At 49.5% G+C, this 17,596-nt stretch overlaps 1 protein-coding gene across 6 annotated transcripts in view; it reads left to right on the forward strand.

Annotated features, from left to right (window-relative positions):
* The window catches only part of LOC105474988 (vasoactive intestinal peptide receptor 2), a 109,410-nt gene extending 92,305 nt beyond the window's left edge, over positions 1-17,105 (forward strand). For 2 of the 6 annotated variants that reach the window (XM_011729947.2, XM_011729945.2), the window contains 8 exons: positions 4,620-4,761; positions 10,642-10,792; positions 11,530-11,590; positions 12,923-12,992; positions 13,269-13,360; positions 15,485-15,614; positions 15,683-15,724; positions 16,756-17,105. In XM_011729947.2, the coding sequence (XP_011728249.2) occupies positions 4,620-4,761; positions 10,642-10,792; positions 11,530-11,590; positions 12,923-12,992; positions 13,269-13,360; positions 15,485-15,614; positions 15,683-15,724; positions 16,756-16,929 (862 nt within the window). In that variant the 3' untranslated portion in view covers positions 16,930-17,105. The other 4 variants (XM_071094161.1, XM_071094162.1, XM_071094160.1 and 1 more) reach the window with 3 other exon arrangements.
* Positions 17,106-17,596: the final 491 nt, after the last annotated feature.

Consider the following 17,596-nt stretch of genomic DNA (forward strand, 5'->3'; position numbering starts at 1 on the left):
CATTCTTGATGGTTTTTCTAGAGTCTGCTTCATAAAATGGAACACAAATACTTTCAACAGTATTATACAGTGGAATGAAGCAATAATGGAAATATCTGTCCCTTGTTTTAAATTTCAAATGAATTGCAATAAATTCAGATTTTTGACCTGCCATAGCTGGAGCAGTGTCTGTCATAATAGAAACTAGTTTTTTCATATATAACTGAATTCTTTGACAAATGGAAACTATGAAAAAATATTTACACCATAATTTCTAATTTTTAGGCCATCAATTGACATTTGTTTATAAATTTGGAATTCCTCTGAAATTAAAGAATTCAAACTATTAATTGTCCAGTGAGTGTCTCTTAACCACACAACTCATCAAAAACCAAAGTACTTGCAAGTTTTCAAGTTTTAAATTAAAGGATACTTTATAATTTTTTTTTTTTTTTTTTTGAGACAAAGTTTCGCTCGTGTTGCCCAGGCTGGAGCGCAATGGTGCAATCTTGGCTCCTGAGTTCAAGCACCTGGGTTCAGTCTCAACCTCTGCCTCCCGGGTTGAAGCGATTCTTCTGCATCAGCCTCCCAAGTAGCAGGGATTACAGGCACCCACCACCAAGCCTGGCTAATTTTTGTATTTTTAGTAGAGACAGGGTTTCACCATGTTGTCAGGCTGGTCTTGAACTCCTGACCTCAGGTGATCCACGTGCCTCGGCCTCCCAAAGTGCTGGGATTACAGGCATGAGTCACCGTGCCTGGCCCAGGATCTTTAATAATATTAGAAAGGCCTTGTACTCTGTGGGCAATAGTTTGGCTTAATTGAAAATTTGCACTTTTTGTAAAATATCTTTCTTAGTTTGTTCTTTATATTTCTCTAACAAAATTTCCATAAATGAAATAAAAATGTAACATCCTTTTGGATAAAAATTATTTTTCTTTTTTATGCAAGAATCCAAATTGTTTTACAGCTGGCCATAATTGTTTAAAAATTTGAGGGGTAGGATGGATTTTCAAAATTTATGGTAAAATACCCATAACACAAAATTTACCATTTGTGCCATCTTAAGGTACACAATTCCTTGGCATTAAGCACCTTCACAGTGTTGTGTAGCTATCACCATTATCTAGTTCCTGAACTTCCTATTGTCCCAAAAGGAAGCCTCCTATACATTAGGCAGTCACTCCCCATCCCCCCCGGCTCCTGGAAACCAGAATCTGCCTTCTCTATGGAATTGCCTCCTCTGGATGTATCATACAGTATGTGGCCTTTTGTGATTGGTGTCTTTACTTAGCAGAATATTTTCAAGTTCCATCCACGTCAGTACTCCATGCCTCTTTATGGTTGAATAGTATTTAGTTGTGTGGATATGCCACATTTTGTTTATCCATTCATCTGCTCACGGACATTTGAACTGTTAGAGCTGCTGTGAACATTCATGTACATGTTTTGTTTGAATACTTGTTTCCAGCTCTTTGGGGTGTATACCTACAAGCGAAATTCTGGGACATATTGTAATTCTGTGTTGAGAAACCACCAAACTGCTTTCCACAACAACTGTACCATTTTACATTTCCACTAGCAATATGTGAGGGTTCCAGTTTCTTCACATCCATCCAATACTTTTTATTTTGTTTTCTTAATTTGTTATTATTATTACTATTGCCATCCTAGTGGTATGCAATGATGTCACAGTATGGTTTTATGTGCTTATTGACCATTCGTGTATCTTCTTTGGAGAAATCGATAGTCAAGTTTTTGCCTATTTTCTAATTGGGTTTTTGTTGTTGAGTTGTAAGAGTTATTTGTGTATCTTGGATACTAATCCTTATCAGATATATAATTTCCAGACATTTTCTCCCATTCTGTAGGTTTTCTTTGAACTCTCTTAGTAATGTCCTTTAATACATAAAAGTTTTCAATGTTGATGAAGTCCACTTTTTCTGTTGTTTTCTTGCTGTGCTTTTGGTATCATGCATAAGAACATAAGAAATCCAACAGAGCCTAATAGACTTGTTGTGGCTGACAGTACAAGTACACAGGAAATCCAAAGGTCATGAATATTTGCTCATATGTTTTTTCAGAAGAGTTTTACGGTTTTAGCTCTTACGTTTAGGTCATTGATTCATTCTGAGTAATTTTTAATATGTTGTGAGGTAGGGGTCCAGCTGTATGATTTTACATATGGACATCTAGTCATGACAGCACCAATCGTTAAAAAGACTATTCTTTCCCTATTGAATGTCCTTGGCACCCTTGTCAAGAATCAAATGGCCATAGATGTGTAGGTTTAATTCTGGACTCTCAGTTCTATGCCGTTGATCTATATGCAGTGCCACACTATTTGGTAGTCTGTAGTAAGTTCGAAATTGAGATGGTAAGTTCTTCAGCTTTGTTCTTTTTAAGATTGTTTTGGCCGTTCAGGATCCCTCGTAATTCCTCATGACTTCAGGATCATCATTTTGGCACTCCCTGATGCGTTTGCTGGTGCACTTGATGGAATTCCACAAGTCTCTTAGGCTCTTGGGCTCTCCTCGTTTTCCTTCATTTTTTGTTTTCTTTCTGCTCCTCAGACTGGATAATTTCATTTGACCTCGCCGCAAGTTCACAGATGACTTATTTTGCCTGCTCAAATCCAGACCGTGTGCGGTGGCTCACGCCTGTAATCCCAGCACTTTGGGAGGCCAAGGCAGTGGATCACATATGGTCAGAGGTTTGAGACCGGCCTAGCCAATATTGTGAAACCCCATCTCTACTAAAAATACAAAAATTAGCTGGGCGTGGTGGCAGGTGCCTGTAATCCCAGCTATTCAGAAGGCTGAGGCAGGAGAATCACTTGAATCAGGGAGGCAGAGGTTGCAGTGAGCCGAGATTGCACCATTGCACTCCAGCCTGGGTGACAGAATGAGATTTCATCTCAAAAAAAGAAAAAAAAGAAAAAAAAAAACTGCTTTGGCCTCCCCCAGTGAATCTTTTAGTTCAATTGTGCATTTCAGCTCCAAAATTTCTACATGGTTACTTTTTGTAATTTCTGTCTATCAATATTGTATATGTGTTGAGATATTGTTCTCATGGTTTCCTTTATTTGTCCATGGTTTTTTGTTTTAGGTTTTGTATTGTTTTGTTTTGTTTTTTTGGTTATTTTGGGGTTTTTTTTTTTTTGGTGGTTTTTTTGTGAGTTTTGTTTGTTTTTTTTTTTTGCTTTTTAAGCATATTTAAGACACTTTATTTAAAGTTGTTGCCTACGACCTTAAGTCAGAAACTTAAGGTAAATCTATTTCATGTGATGCCTCAGGGATAATTTTTGTTGATTCATTTTCTTTCTCCTATAAATGGGTCATGTTTTCTCTCTCTCTCTCTCTTTTTTTTTTTTTTTTTTTTTTTTTTGCTTTATATTTTTTGTTGAAACTGGGCATTTTGAATATTCTGATGTGATGACTCTGGAATCACATTCTCCTCCCTCTAGGATTTGTTGTTTCTTGCTGCAGGTTGTAGTTGTTTATTTAGGGATTTTCTAAGCTATTTTTATAAAGAGTCTTGGTCTTTAGTGGTCTCTGAAGACTCTATATACTTTTAGCTCAGTCATCAGCTAGTTATTTGACAGAGATTTCCACAAACACCTGGAGTCAAAGAGATAAAAAACTGAAAGAAAAGAAAAAGTGCCCTCTCTAGGCCTTTGTAGGCTGGCTCTGTGTTGGGAGCACTCCTTCAATGCTTAACCAGCCTGTTTGCAGCTCTGCCTTAGCCCTCGCTGCCTGCTTGTGCTGAGCCTAAAGAGCAGCCTGAGATAACAGCTTGTGGGATTTTCTGGTCCTTTCTGCCCTGAACGTGCACCTGGATTTCTAGGTTCCCCACTTCATGTGAGAGCTTCTTGAAGCCCTTATTCTCCAAGATTCTCACTCCCCAGCTTTTCCTCTCAGGCTATCAGAGGGCCTGTTTTTTGCCTCCACTGCCAAGTATTTCCTGAGGTGGCAGGAGCTTATACATTCAGCTTCCAGCATGTCTGCAAAACCACTTCTCAGCCTGAGGATTCTGAGTCTTTTGCCCAGAACCCACAGAAAGATCAAAACAAACACAATTCCTTGGGTTTATGAAATTCCTCCAGGACCAAGTACCTACAATAGTAACATGGGCTTCTGTCTTCAAAATGACCACCATGTTGGGGTGGGGTGGACAAAAGGTGAACTAAATACAGCATGCTCTCTGCCTGTTCAGGGCCTTTCCCTCCAGCTAAGGGTTCACTTGGTTGCCATAAGCCTTTGAGTATCTTTGTTGTTGTTGTTGTTGTTGTTTCTTGAATGGTCCCTACACCACCATTTTCACTGACCTCCTTTGTTGGGATTTTAACAGTTTTTTAATTGTTGATAGGAAACTTGTTATCAAATTCAATATGTATTTGCTAAAAACATTTCTTCATCTCATCCACTTTTATTATCTCAAAAAAATTCTTAACAGAGCTTTTTCATTTTTCTCTGCCACAGCAAATTGCAGTTGCCATTCATGGTGAAATCTGCTTCATGCCCTCAACTCTTATTTTTCTGTGCTTCTCTGATCATAGTATGAGTTTCTCATCTCTGTCTGCTTCTCTCTCCTTCTCCTTCCCCTACCAATTCCTCTCTCCCCCACTCCCCCACTTCAGGAAGCTGCACTGCACCAGGAATTACATCCATCTGAACCTGTTCCTGTCCTTCATCCTGAGAGCCATCTCAGTGCTGGTCAAGGACGACGTTCTCTACTCCAGTTCGGGCACGTTGCACTGTCCCAACCAGCCGTCCTCCTGGGTAAGGCTGTCCCCGCCACAGGGTCCCACTGTCTTGTCCCTTTGTCTCTGTTCCCCCTTCTCACGATGAGGACGTCTCAGTGCTGGTGCAGGGTCCCTGGCTGAGAAACAGAGAGTCTGGCAGATAGGCTGGGGCCGGAGCAGGCCCAGTTGGCGCTGAGACATGGGGGTGGCACTGAGGCAGGGAGGGTGGGAGTCCCAGGCACCGTCAGGGCTGGGAAGTGAAAGGGCCCTGAGCTCTGACCCCCATGGAGCTAGACTGAGGAAAGGCACACCCTTCCTCATACACATCTGGGTTGAGAAATCTTGGTACAGATGAACACACACAACTCTGTTGCTTTCTATCTGAATCTCCTAGATTCTGAGCAGTAAAGACTTCCTTCCAGATTGCTGGAAGAACTTGATCTGTGCTATGGGTAAATTCCATGCAAAGCCTGATTGTGAACCCAATTGCGTGTCTGTGAATATCTTGGGTCCAACTCTTTGATTTGAGGATAATCTTAATTATTAGTTCCTACAAATGCAGTACAGGATGTTTCACTCCACCTACGCCCTTCTCCCTCGGCTGTATTTGTGGTGGTTATTGGTGGTTATCTAGCACCTAATCAAGTCAGTTTAACATAGCAAGTGCTGTTGAGTGCCTCCTACATGCAGGCCGTTCTACCAAGCACATCCCTGCTGGCCCAGAGCACTCCACATGCTCAGTATCTTTAGGAAGGATTCATGCCCCAGGTACCTCACTCTCAACCCAACACCCTCCCTACCAAGGTTCTTCTGAAGGAGCCAGGAGCACTAGACTTGGATAGGTCCGTCTGCTGGCACAGATTTGAATTAGCTTAGTTTTAAGGTAGTAATGCCGTTTATAACCGCACAGACGTCAGCTGTTTCATAGCCCGTCATCGTCTTCATGCAGGAAATGTGCCTCTGGGGATAAGCTGGTGGTGATGCCTGTGAATCAGATTTGCTGTGATAACAAAATTAACAAGATTCTTCACCTGGCAAGCCCCTGTCCCCAGGTGGAGTTGGGCCCTTGGAGTTCCTGGCCTGGGAAGAGGGTCTCCCCACATATATAATGGTGGTCAACGCCCATAAGAAGTGTGAGGACAGTGTCAGATTCTCTCTCACCAAGATGGTTTCAGGCTTCACTCTGCAGATCCCCCTGCCCTTAGCTCTTCATGAAGAAAGTAGTCACCCTCGACAGACACTTGACAGACACTCAGAGGACCACTGGGACCCACGACAGACCCTCAAAGGACCCATAACATCAAAAGCAGTGACCCAAGACAGACCCTTAGGACCCATGACTGACTCTCAAGACCCATGACTGACTCTCAGGACCCATGACAGACCCTCAACGGACCTGTGATGTAGAAACCAATGACCCATGACAGACCCTCAGGACCCGAGACATAGAAAGCAGTGACCCTCGATAGACCTTTAGGACCCTCGACAGACCCTCAGGACACACAACAGACCCTCAGTAGACCCAGGCGGACCCTGGAGGACCTGCGACATAGAAAGTGGTAGCCCTCGGGACTGGGTGCTGGCCTGGAGCAGCAGCTCTCTACTCTCCCCTACCGCTTCAATCCGAGAGGAGTGCCCAGAACCTCCGAGGCAGAGTGGATTTGAGCCAGTGTGGCTGCCCCACTGGGAGGGCCTGGCCTCCCTCACATCGCACAGAGCCTCCTCTAAATGCCAGGCTGTTTCTGTGGACACTGTGGGTGAACACTCATTCGCCTTTAAAAGAGCTGTTGCCCCATTTCACAGACGAGGAAACTGAGCTGAGGGAAACCGAGCAACTGGCCTGGAGTCTCGGGATCCAAAGCCCAGGTGCAGGTGGGGCCCCACGACACCCAGCAGCACAGAGCCTGTTCCCAGCGTCGAGCTCTGTGAGGACAGAGGGAGTCGGCTTTGCCCCTTGTGCCAGATGCCCCGCGACTCTAGTACCCGAAAGGGGAAAGCAGAGGCAAAGGGAAAAGCGTGTGACCAACGGAGGAGGGAGGGGACAGAGGACAGGAGGGAGGGGAGATGCCTGAGGCCAGACAGGAGCCAAACTGGGTCTTCCCTCTTGCTGTCCTCTAAAGAATGCTCAGGCTTTAAATAAGCAAGTCAGCCAGAAATGTAGTCAGACCTCAGCATAAGGAACAGGAAAAATATCTTTCCTTCTAGTTGCATTTTTTTGTATATTTTTTGTTCCCGACTGACTTCACCAAACCAAGATTATCCTCCCAAGCAGAGCACCTGGGGCAGCCCCCCACAAACTAGGTGCAGGGTCTTTTTCTCATGACATTAGGATCAGCCAAGAACATGAAAAGTTCTCTTCTTGGCCCCTTCCACACGGCCTAGACAGAGGCACAGTTTCCGGGGCCCTGGGCTGTCCCGAGACATGGAGCAGACCTGCCCTTTATTCTCGCTGTCGGCCACAGCAGGTTTCCCCGGGTCTGTGGGACTCCCAGAAGCACACCCCTAGGCTTCCTAAGCTGAGTCCTGCCTGCCTCACATGCACGTGTGCACGTACTCACACGCTCACACAGAGGCTCCCCGACAAGGCCACGAGGCTGACGAGGGACCAGCTGCTGATTGGGCACTGGGCCTTGGTGGGTCTCCTGGCTGGGGGTCCTCACATCAACCCTGTGGGTGGCAGCTGGTCCTGGAGGCCCCTCCTGCGGTGCTCTGGAGCCTGTGTAATGAGGTGTGAAGGTCACACTGCAGAAAATGAAGTCAGTAGAGGCCTTGTCATTCCCCAAAGCTCCCTTCCTCACAGTGTGCTTGTTTGGTGAATGGGCACATGGGAAAAAATGCAGAGATGTTTTTGTTACCATTTAAAAGAAAATGGAATCGTCTTCAGCACACTCCTTCTGCGTCCTCTTTGCTCTTTCAGCAGGATGTCCCAGGGTCCCACCAGGTCGGCACCTGCTTTCAGGCGGCACACAGCCCCTCGTGTAGCGTGGCGTTCTCCACGTAGCCCGTCCCCCGGTGTGGGGTCTGCTCTGCCCTTTATTTTTCTCTTTTGCCACTGTGGGCATCACTGGACATGTGTCTTATGGACAGGTGTTCTTATTTCTGTCGGGTGGAACTCGCCAGTGAGGCTGCCAGGTCCGAGGGTGTCTCCGTCCTCGTGTGCTGCTGTTGCAGACATTTACTTCTCAGTTCTGGAGGCCTGAGACCAAGGCACCACCAGATTCGGGTCTGACTTCTCTGCGTCCTCACGTGGTGGAAGGGGCAAGGGATGTTGCTGGGGTCCCTTTAGAGGGGCACTAATCCCATCGCAAGACTCCACCCCTGTGGCAAGGCTGCACCCACTGCAAAGGGCATATTTTTTGTTTTGTTTTGTTGTGTTTTGTTTGTTTTGTTTTTGGCATAGACTCTCACTCTGTTGTCCAGGCTGAGTGCAGTGGCATGATCTCGGCTCATTGCAACCTCCACCTCCCAGGTTCAGGCGATTCTCATGTCTCAGCCTCCTGAGTAGCTGGGATCACAGGCAGGCGTCACCACACCCAGCTAATTTTATTTTATTTTATTTGTATTTTTAGTAGAGACGGGGTTTCACTATGTTGGCCAGGCTGGTCTTGAACTCCTGACCTCAAGTGATCCACCCACCTTGGCCTCCCAAAGTGCTGGGATTATAGGTGTGAGCCACCGCACCCAGCTGCCTGTGTATTTGTAGATTGTAGTAAATCTATCTTGCTAGGTTGCCTTCCAAAAGGCTGAGACAGCTGACAGCTGCATGTAGGATCACACCAGAGCCCAAAGACCTGACTGGTTTTGCCGTTTTGCCTGTCTGGTGGTGTTGGCACTGCTTCTGTGGTGCTCATGCACACTCCAGGGCAGGGCACCTGCTGAGAACTGGCATCTTTCCACAAGCTGTTCCGGCCCTCTAAAACACCACATTCATCTGTAATATTGGTATCATAAAAATTAAACATTTGTCATTTCCATTGTAAATATGTTTCCAAATTCATCATTTGTCAATTGTATTTTTATGGTATTTTTACCATCCAAAAGCTTTTAAAGTTTATATAACCAAAATTGCCTTCTATCCTTTTAGCGCTTCTTGTTTTCATTTCAGATTTCCTATCTTAGTTAAGAGGTTTCTATTCTGAGATTGTTCATTTGTGTCTTGGTTCATCTGCAATTTACTCCTTGTGTTTAAGACGCGGTCTTTTACCGAGAGACAAAAGAAGGCACGTTGCATCCAGATGGGTCACCAACTCCCAGAATCCCACCTCCCAGAGATTTTAAAACTTGATTTATTTCACTTTACTATTCAAATGAGTGGCAATAAGCCACAAATGGACTTACTGTGACTCTCCTGTGTTCATGGCTGTGTTATCATGTGTGTCTTTCCACGTAAGAGGCTCTGTCCTGATGCCCAGGGCAGAACTTGCTGGGATCTGAGTGTCCATTCAGCAGGTGTTGACACACGAGATCCGCGTGCAGGCGCTCGGCTCGCTGTGGTGGCAACGATGGACAATAAGGGTAACTCTCACCTGTGCAGTGCCTCAGAAAATGAAGCACCTACCCTGCTGTTCTTAGGAAAAAGAAAAAGCAGAGGAAGGCAAGGCAGATCCAGAGCGCTGGGAAGGTCAGGGGCAGCCTGCAGGGCTCAGTGGCTCTCAGGACCCTGGAGGCCAAATTGAAAGGCCACCATGTGAAAGTATAAGTATATCCACCCATATACACGTATAAGTATGTCCACCCATATATATCTACCCATGTGTAAAAATATATTCACCCATGTATATGTATAGGGATAGCCATCTGCTATATGTATATAGTATATCCACCCATATATATAAGTATATCCACCTACAAATATGTATAGGTGTATCCATCTGATATATGTATCAAATATACCTATATCTGCCTGTACATGTGTATATCTACCTACATATGTCTATAGATATATATGAACATAAATATAGAAATAAGAATGGAAATGAAAATACTATTTTTCAGCACACTTTATATAAGCTTAGTGATTAAAAGTAGCAGTTTCGTGGTTGCTCATGAAGCTGAAATGCCTGGTACATTTAGTTAGATGAAGGTCTGAGAGATTAAAATAGGTTTATTTTATATAATATGTAATTCTTTCCCAGTGAAAATCCTTTTAAAATCTCCTCAGAAAATATTTTATTTGCTAGATTTCTCTTGTTTTCCCGTTTATTTTTTCATGTTTTATTAAGTTACCCAATATTAAAACCAGTTTTTTACAATTGAGGAACTTACATACTTGTCAAAAATTTAAAAGAAAAGTCTGGGGGCCTGGTGTGGGTCCATCGTTTTCTCTTCCCAGGCACAGTTGCTAGTGAGGGCAACTGGCGGGTGCCCCACCCTCTACCTGCACTCGTGCTCTGTTCACACAAAGGGACAGAGGCCAGAGTCCTGGGCAGCTGCAGGGCCCCTGCCACTCACACCTCGCCCCTGGGACCTCCTGCTGACTCTTCTGGTTCTTTGCTGGCTGGCAGGACCACTGCGGGGGTTCTTGTGGGGAAGCACGTCAGAGAAGGGGAAGTGGAGGAGCTGAGGGGAGGGGCCGAGAACAGGAGGGCCAGGGAGCTGTGCGGCCTGTCTAAGACCGCCCAGCACTAAGTGAGCTCCTGGCCCGCAACAGTGAGTAAGCTCGTCTCAGGGAGGGCTGTTCACCGTTGCCTCTGCAGTGATCTTCCCCTGGAGCCACGGATACAAAGGGCCCGGTGCTACCAGCAGGCATTCCTGGCCAGCACCCTGGCCACTGTGCTAATCACTTTCCTTCCTGATGGCACCGGTGTCTCCTCCTTCCTTGCACAGATACCAAGTGCCCTGTATCCTGCAGCGGCGCTGCCTGCTGGAGCTGTTGTTACCGGATGAGGTCATGCTCTCCTCTGTTTGCGGTTTCCAGGTGGGCTGCAAGCTGAGCCTGGTCTTCCTGCAGTACTGCATCATGGCCAACTTCTTCTGGCTGCTGGTGGAGGGGCTGTACCTCCACACCCTCCTGGTGGCGGTGCTCCCCCCCGGAAGGTGCTTCCTGGCCTACCTCCTGATCGGATGGGGTAAGCGTGCCCCTTCCGACCCACAAAACCTCCATCCCATCCCATCTGACCAAACAACACAATCACTTTCAGCTCAGAAAAACACTTTGCCGCCCCTGTAGAATGCATGTCAGGGTCATATCATGAAGAGCTTTTCTAGGATGACTGGAGGCCCCTACGAACAACACGTTAATATTTCTGGTAACCAGGAACCTAGTTTAAAATACTCCCATTCCTGGCCCCTTTTACCCCAATTCAAACTGGGCTGTTAACAGTGTCCTCCTCCCCGCCTCTACCCAGTTCACCTTTCACTGAGGGTGGGGATCAGAGAGGAGAGGGGTTGAGGCCATACCAGGTAGCGGAAGCCTTGCCTTGCCCAGGTTGGAAAGGGGTGCAGATTCGGGACATCCTCATGGACAGGATGAGGCAAACGCAGCCGATAGCTCCGCGGGTGGCCGCAAAATCAGTGAACACATCTCCTCCTCCACACGTTCAACTCCGTGGCCTTCAGTAGTAACAATTCCCATGTGGAATGGCAAGTCTCAGATTCTCAGCTCTCAAGCATGTGTTTAATTATCTTCACTGCTTACTAAGGCATGAGCATAAACTTGTAAATATTTACAAAGACTTTAAACAAGAGATTGCACTTAATATTCCCGTGAGAAGGAGTGTCCTTGAGGGTTTTGCTGGTGAAGGCACCCACCTGTGTGCGTGTGCACCACTTTGATCCACCCGCGTAACCGGGCATCTCTCTGTAGGCCTCCCCACCGTATGCATCGGTGCGTGGACTGCAGCCAGGCTCTACTTAGAAGACACCGGGTGAGTCCATGCCCAGACCGCAACCTCGAAAACGGGCCCAGCAACATCTGGCAACACGAAGTCCTTTGGAAGCCAGGAGGTTACCTGGTTGGAAGGACAGGGAGCATTTGCGGCCAACCGACAGCCACGCAGGAAGCTTCTGGGCGATTCATGGGGAGAAATCCTATGAGGTTGGAGTATTGGAGGAAGCCTCGTGCAGGAGACAGGAAGTGAGCCAGGTTTTGCAGCATAGTTGAGATTGGGATAAACCAGGCAGAGACTGGGGCAGCCCCTTCGGTGGGCACAGCGATGTCCACAGAAGAAAACCAAGTGCCCTGCACGTTGTTTACCTGTAGCAAAGTGGAAGGTCAGGTGATGGTGGCTGCAGGGCCCCCCAGCACTCCCTAAGCACCGGTCTTGGCTTGTGCGGCCCGGAGCGCTTCTCCCCTGTGCTCACCCTAAGTGAGACCGCAGCCCAGACATGAGCACACGTGGTTCCAGCACAAATATCCTGCCTTTTAAAGGGCCTCAGTGTGCATCAGTTATCCACTGCTAAGTAACAGATCACTCCAAGATTTGGTGATTTAAAACACCCACTGGGTAGTTACGGTGTGATTCTGCACCTGACGACCTGGGAGGACTCAGCAGGGGCACTTCTGGCCTTAAGGACTGGTCCCCCTTGGTCCCCTTCGGCCAGTCTGAGACTGCACCAGCCGGAAGGTTCCTGCATGGACCCAGGCCTGTGATGGAGTTTCTGCTTTATGGGAGGGCTGCAGACTCCCAGTGCAGGGTGTAGACCCTGGGGAGAATCACTGAGGCGTTTAACAAGCCAGGGGTCATAGCTTCCTGCTGGAGACACCCCACACACTGAAAATCAAAATGAAATGCGGCTCACCCACCTCAGTCACTCTAAGGACGTTTTAAACCCTTTGCCATACACATGCAAACCATTTGGGAGGTGAGGGGAAGCTAATTTTCAGGAGGAAGGTTCTTTTCTCCTGATGTCGGCTGAATGGGGCCGACACACGCTTTCATGCTCATGCTCAGAGTGGAGGGTGTCAGCAGCCGTCCTGCCCTTGTCCCGGCTTCTGGGGCCGCGCCTCCATTCCTCCTCCCCACAAGCCGACTATTGTTTTGAGAAGCATAAAACGAAACACAGTCACTCGCTGGGACAGATTCCTTTACGATCTGTCAGTGCAGAGAAATTGTGCTTCCACAGTAAGGGGAGCAGGCAGGTTGGGAGGGGCAGACAGCCCCACTGGCAGGCACAGGCACGAGGCAGGCGCTCATTCTCCTGTGCCCGTCTTGCGAAAGTGGTCTGTGGTAACCTGATTTCCCGTCTCTCTCCAACAGTTGCTGGGATACAAACGACCACAGTGTGCCCTGGTGGGTCATACGAATACCGATTTTAATTTCCATCATTGTAAGTCGCCCCTGTTGAAGCGTGAATTACCTGTGGAGTCACACACTTGGGCAGACAGCAGGCCTGCCATCCTTTATTAAACAGAAATGACCCCATTCCACTCATCCACTCAGCCTTCCCGGAAAAGAGCCCCTTCAGGCGTGTGGACCCCACAGGCGGTTCCCAGGGAAGGAGGGAGGGACTGAGGGAGTGGAGGGGAGGGTCGAATCAGGTGGACTTCAGGGCAAATCGGGGATCCATGTACCGTTTCACAAACTTATTGTCTCTTTCGTGCAGGTCAATTTTGTCCTTTTCATTAGTATTATACGAATTTTGCTGCAGAAGTTAACATCCCCGGATGTCGGCGGCAACGACCAGTCTCAGTACAAGTGAGTGTGTGTCCCGGCCTGGCCGTCCCTCGTGGGGATGCTGTATGGAGACAGGAAACCCTGCGCTGCCAGGAAGGCCCTGGAGGTGCTGCGACTCGGGTCAGGCCTCGAGGCTGGACCCCGGGGCTCTGTTCCTGCCCAAAGCTCAGAGAGGCACTGGACAGCATTTTCCTGGCTAAGTAACAAATCACTCCAAAATTTGGTGGTTTAAAACACCCACCGTCTAGATAGGGTGTGATTCTGCACCTGACGACCTGGGAGGACTCAGCCGGGGCACTTCTGGCCTTGGCGACTGTGAAAGTCAGGCACCATTTCTTTTATTTGAAGGCCAGAAGAAAGTCCTCTTCAGTGCGCTTGCTTGTTTAAGCATCTGCCCACTTGCATGTTATACAGCCTGTCTTTTTCTCCTTGGCCACACATTGTTTTTATTTTACATTTAATTCTGTCCCCCCTCAGACCACATGGTCCATGGCCGTGTGTCTACTGCCAGCCCTAATAGCAGGCCTTGTACTTAATAACAATTCAGAAAGCGTTCCCTGCCCGTGTGATTACATGAAGATGGCATCGTGACCTCCCTTCAGTAGGTGAAGACAGGACAGACGTTCAGCCAGTCACCCCCAGTCATCCAGCTAATTCATGATGATCCAGGGAATCTATAGAGTAATGCAAAGACTCCATAAATTTATATCAAGAATTTATTTTTTTTTAAAAAAAAGGTAAAAACTAAAATTCAAGTATAAACTAAACACTGACTTGGTGTGGAAATGGTTGGCCCAGCCCAGAAGGCACCTCGGGCTCAGACTGGCTGGGATGGAAGGGCGCAGGAACCCCACCACCCGGCCTAGGAGGGTGCCTGGCCTGCATTTCCCTTTTCTCCCACCTTAGAAAACAGGGGTGGATTTGGGGAGGGGTGGTTAGACAGGAGCATGGCCAAGACCCCCAAAGCTGGGTGCAGATACCAGCCGGTGCCCTGAGGGAAGTCACTTTGCCACTCCATGCCTCAGCTTCCTCATCTGTAGGATGGAAGTAATAATGTCACTAAGGTTAGGAGGATCAATGCAGTCTATATTTGCAGGATATTTGCTGCCTGGCACCAGAGTATTGCAAAAGAGTCTGGTAAACCAGAGAATCTAATTCTGCCATGTGGTATCTAAATCCAGGGAGTATCCGACTCTGCCTGCCCACATGAGGGATGGGATCCCACGTCAGACCCCGCATGGCAGCATGACCTTGTCCCTGCTCAGGGGAGGCTGGTGGTGTCTGCGTGGCAGAGACCCCAGAATAAGTCGTTCTTGGTTGCCCTTCAGGTTGGACTTGGATTTCCTGTGAATCTTGTTTAGCATCTTTGCTGACCTTTGCATTGGTTCTTGGGGAGTGTTTGTTAAATAGGACTCGGAGATGGATGCTTTTATTTTGGAAACAAAATTAAGTGAGGACAATAACATCGGTTCGCTTTCCAGGACAACAGAAAAGGCCGAGACACCCTTGAGGCCACACGAGGTCCTTTCTGTTTAACTCTCTGGTCACAGAAGTAGCAAAACCTCCCTGGACAGGGGCCAGGAGCTCAGCCACGGGGAGGCCTCCTTTCCAGCGAACTTCAGATGCATTAATAGAGGGAATGAGGTGGGTCCCTGCCGCTGACTGAGGGGCCTGGCTCCCACAGAGCCCAGCTGTTGTGAGCTGCTGGTCCAGGAGCAGGAGGGGCCTCATCATTTAAACGTGCACGTGGCCACGGTGGAGGCCAGCCTTCTTGTCCCGTGCCTGCCTCAGGATGGGCTGGGCTCCCAGGCAGGGCCTGTGCAGGTTTTGGGTCACTCACAGGGAATCTTGCCCCTGCCAGCCAGGAACCCCAGAACACAGCGTGTGTCCTTGTGAGGGAATTTGGGAGAAACAGACACTTTGTGGAATGCACGTTCCCGGGCCCTGAGTGCCGGATCTGCACAGGGGCCTCAGACATACACGTAAAGAAGCAGTGGATTTTTTTGTTAGGTGGCGATTCCAGTGGTGGAGAGGGAGTGTGGAGCCCCTCCCACACCCAGCTGCCTGGTCCTGAGAAAGACCCTGCCAGGCGTGCAGCGGGTTCGTGGGTCCCGCAGCTGAGCTGGCTTCTCTTCTTCCGTGCAGGAGGCTGGCCAAGTCCACGCTCCTGCTCATCCCGCTGTTTGGCGTCCACTACATGGTGTTTGCCGTGTTTCCCATCAGCATCTCCTCCAAATACCAGATACTGTTTGAACTGTGCCTTGGGTCGTTCCAGGTAGGTATGCAGAGGCGGCCGCCCTCCCCCAAGCGCGGGTCCTGCCTGACCTTCCCTTCTCATTGCAGGGCCTGGTGGTGGCCGTCCTCTACTGTTTCCTGAACAGTGAGGTAAGTTCATGGCCGCCTTGGAACCATGTGCAGGTGCTCAGTTGGTTCCTGAAATGCTGCCCAGCCTGGTGCCGTGGCCCCCACACGCGCCTGTCTTCTGTGGGCTGGACTCACTGCCCAGGCCCCCACAGTTCTCTGTGTGCCCATCAGAGAACCCACAATGACACAGGCAAACCCACTCTTCTGGGCCCGGCTTCCAAACCCTGCCGTCCCTCTGTGCACCCCAAGTAGCATCGACTGCCATCCCTCTCAGAGCCCTCTTGGGAAAGCTCCCAGCCGGGTCTAGACAGAATCCGTTTTTCCCCATGGACAGCGGCTTGCTCCTGACCATAGCTTGTGAGTCACAGAAAGCCCGGCCTGGGTTGGGGGGTGGGGCTGCAGAGCATTCTGTGAGTCCCTGGGGACGAAGCCAGGAACCGAGCTCTGCCCTGCGTTCATCCCCAGCCAGGGGTGCTGTCTCTGGGCTGCTCCAGCGGCCTCACCCCGTCCCCTGACCCCTGACCCTCCCGCCCCACCCTGCGGTCACTGATGCTTTCTTTGCTTGACATGCAACTTTCACCAGCACGGCTTCTGCAAAGCTGAGCCTGTATGGTGCCACTTGTCCTTCTCCCTCCTCTGCTTTCCGGGCACCCCTCACTCATCCCCACCCCCTCCCAGGGCTAACATTCCCTACCCGCTGGGAACAGGGAAGGGGATGGAGGCCCAGCACTGTCACATCCCCGGCTGCTAAGGAAAATCTTTCCAGAAAAAAACAAATTAACTATCTCAGACTGTGGGACAGCGCTTGCCGTAGCAGTGGGGACGCCTGAACCACCCATGCACAGCCTTAGCATGGCTGCATCCCCGCCCTCGCTCCCTCCAGCCTCTTCCCCGAAGCCGTTTCTGTTTCTGTCCATCTGATGGGAACACAGATGTCGCCCCACCCTCCACACGGGAGCAGGCGGGAGGGAGAGCTGGAGGCTCCGTGGCTCCCAGAGCACCCGCACGCCCCTGCCCAGGCTCAGGCGTTCCCGGTGCCCTCACCTCCCCAGGTGCAGTGCGAGCTGAAGCGAAAATGGCGAAGCCGGTGCCCGACGCCGTCCACGAGCCGGGATTACAGGGTCTGCGGCTCCTCCATCTCCCGCAACGGCTCGGAGGGCGCCCTGCAGTTCCACCGCGGCTCCCGCGCCCAGTCCTTCCTGCAGACGGAGACCTCGGTCATCTAGCCCCGCCTTGCCCATCGGGGGCTTCCTCCTTCCAGAAGCCCGAGCACCCCGGCGGGCGGGCCAGCGCGGCCCTGGCGCATCGAGCTTGTCCACTAAGCCGCACACCTGGAACGGGGGTCGTGTTGTCACTGACTCGATGTAAACTCCAGCATTTAGATAATCTTGTTCAAAATGTGTTTCGGCCTAATAGTGGATCCTTTTTTTTTTTTTTTTTTTTTTTGAGACAGCCTCACTCTGTCGCCCAGGCTGGAGGGCAGTGGCCGGATCTCGGCTCACTGGAACCTCCGCCTCCGGGGTTCACGCCATTCTCCTGCCTCAGCCTCCCGAGTAGCTGGGACTGCGGGCACCGCCACCACGCCCGGCTAATTGTTTTGTAGTTTTGGTAGAGAGGGGGTTTCACCGTGTTAGCCAGGATGGTCTCGATCTCCTGACCTCGTGATCCACCTGCCTCGGCCTCCCAAAGTGCTAGGATTACAGGCGTGAGCCACCGCGCCCGGCCCAAGAGAATAGGGGAGCCAAGGAGCAAATGTGGAAATGGCAGTTGTGTGGTCCAGCACGGGCCTGGGCGCCCACCGGGTGCCGTCTGTCCCACATCAGGGCAGCCTCCCAGGTCCCGTAAGGGCAGCCCCCTCATCTGCAGGACAGAGGGAAGCCACTCAGGGCCCCC

This window comes from Macaca nemestrina, chromosome 4 (assembly GCF_043159975.1).
Source record: "Macaca nemestrina isolate mMacNem1 chromosome 4, mMacNem.hap1, whole genome shotgun sequence".
Lineage (NCBI taxonomy): Eukaryota > Metazoa > Chordata > Mammalia > Primates > Cercopithecidae > Macaca > Macaca nemestrina.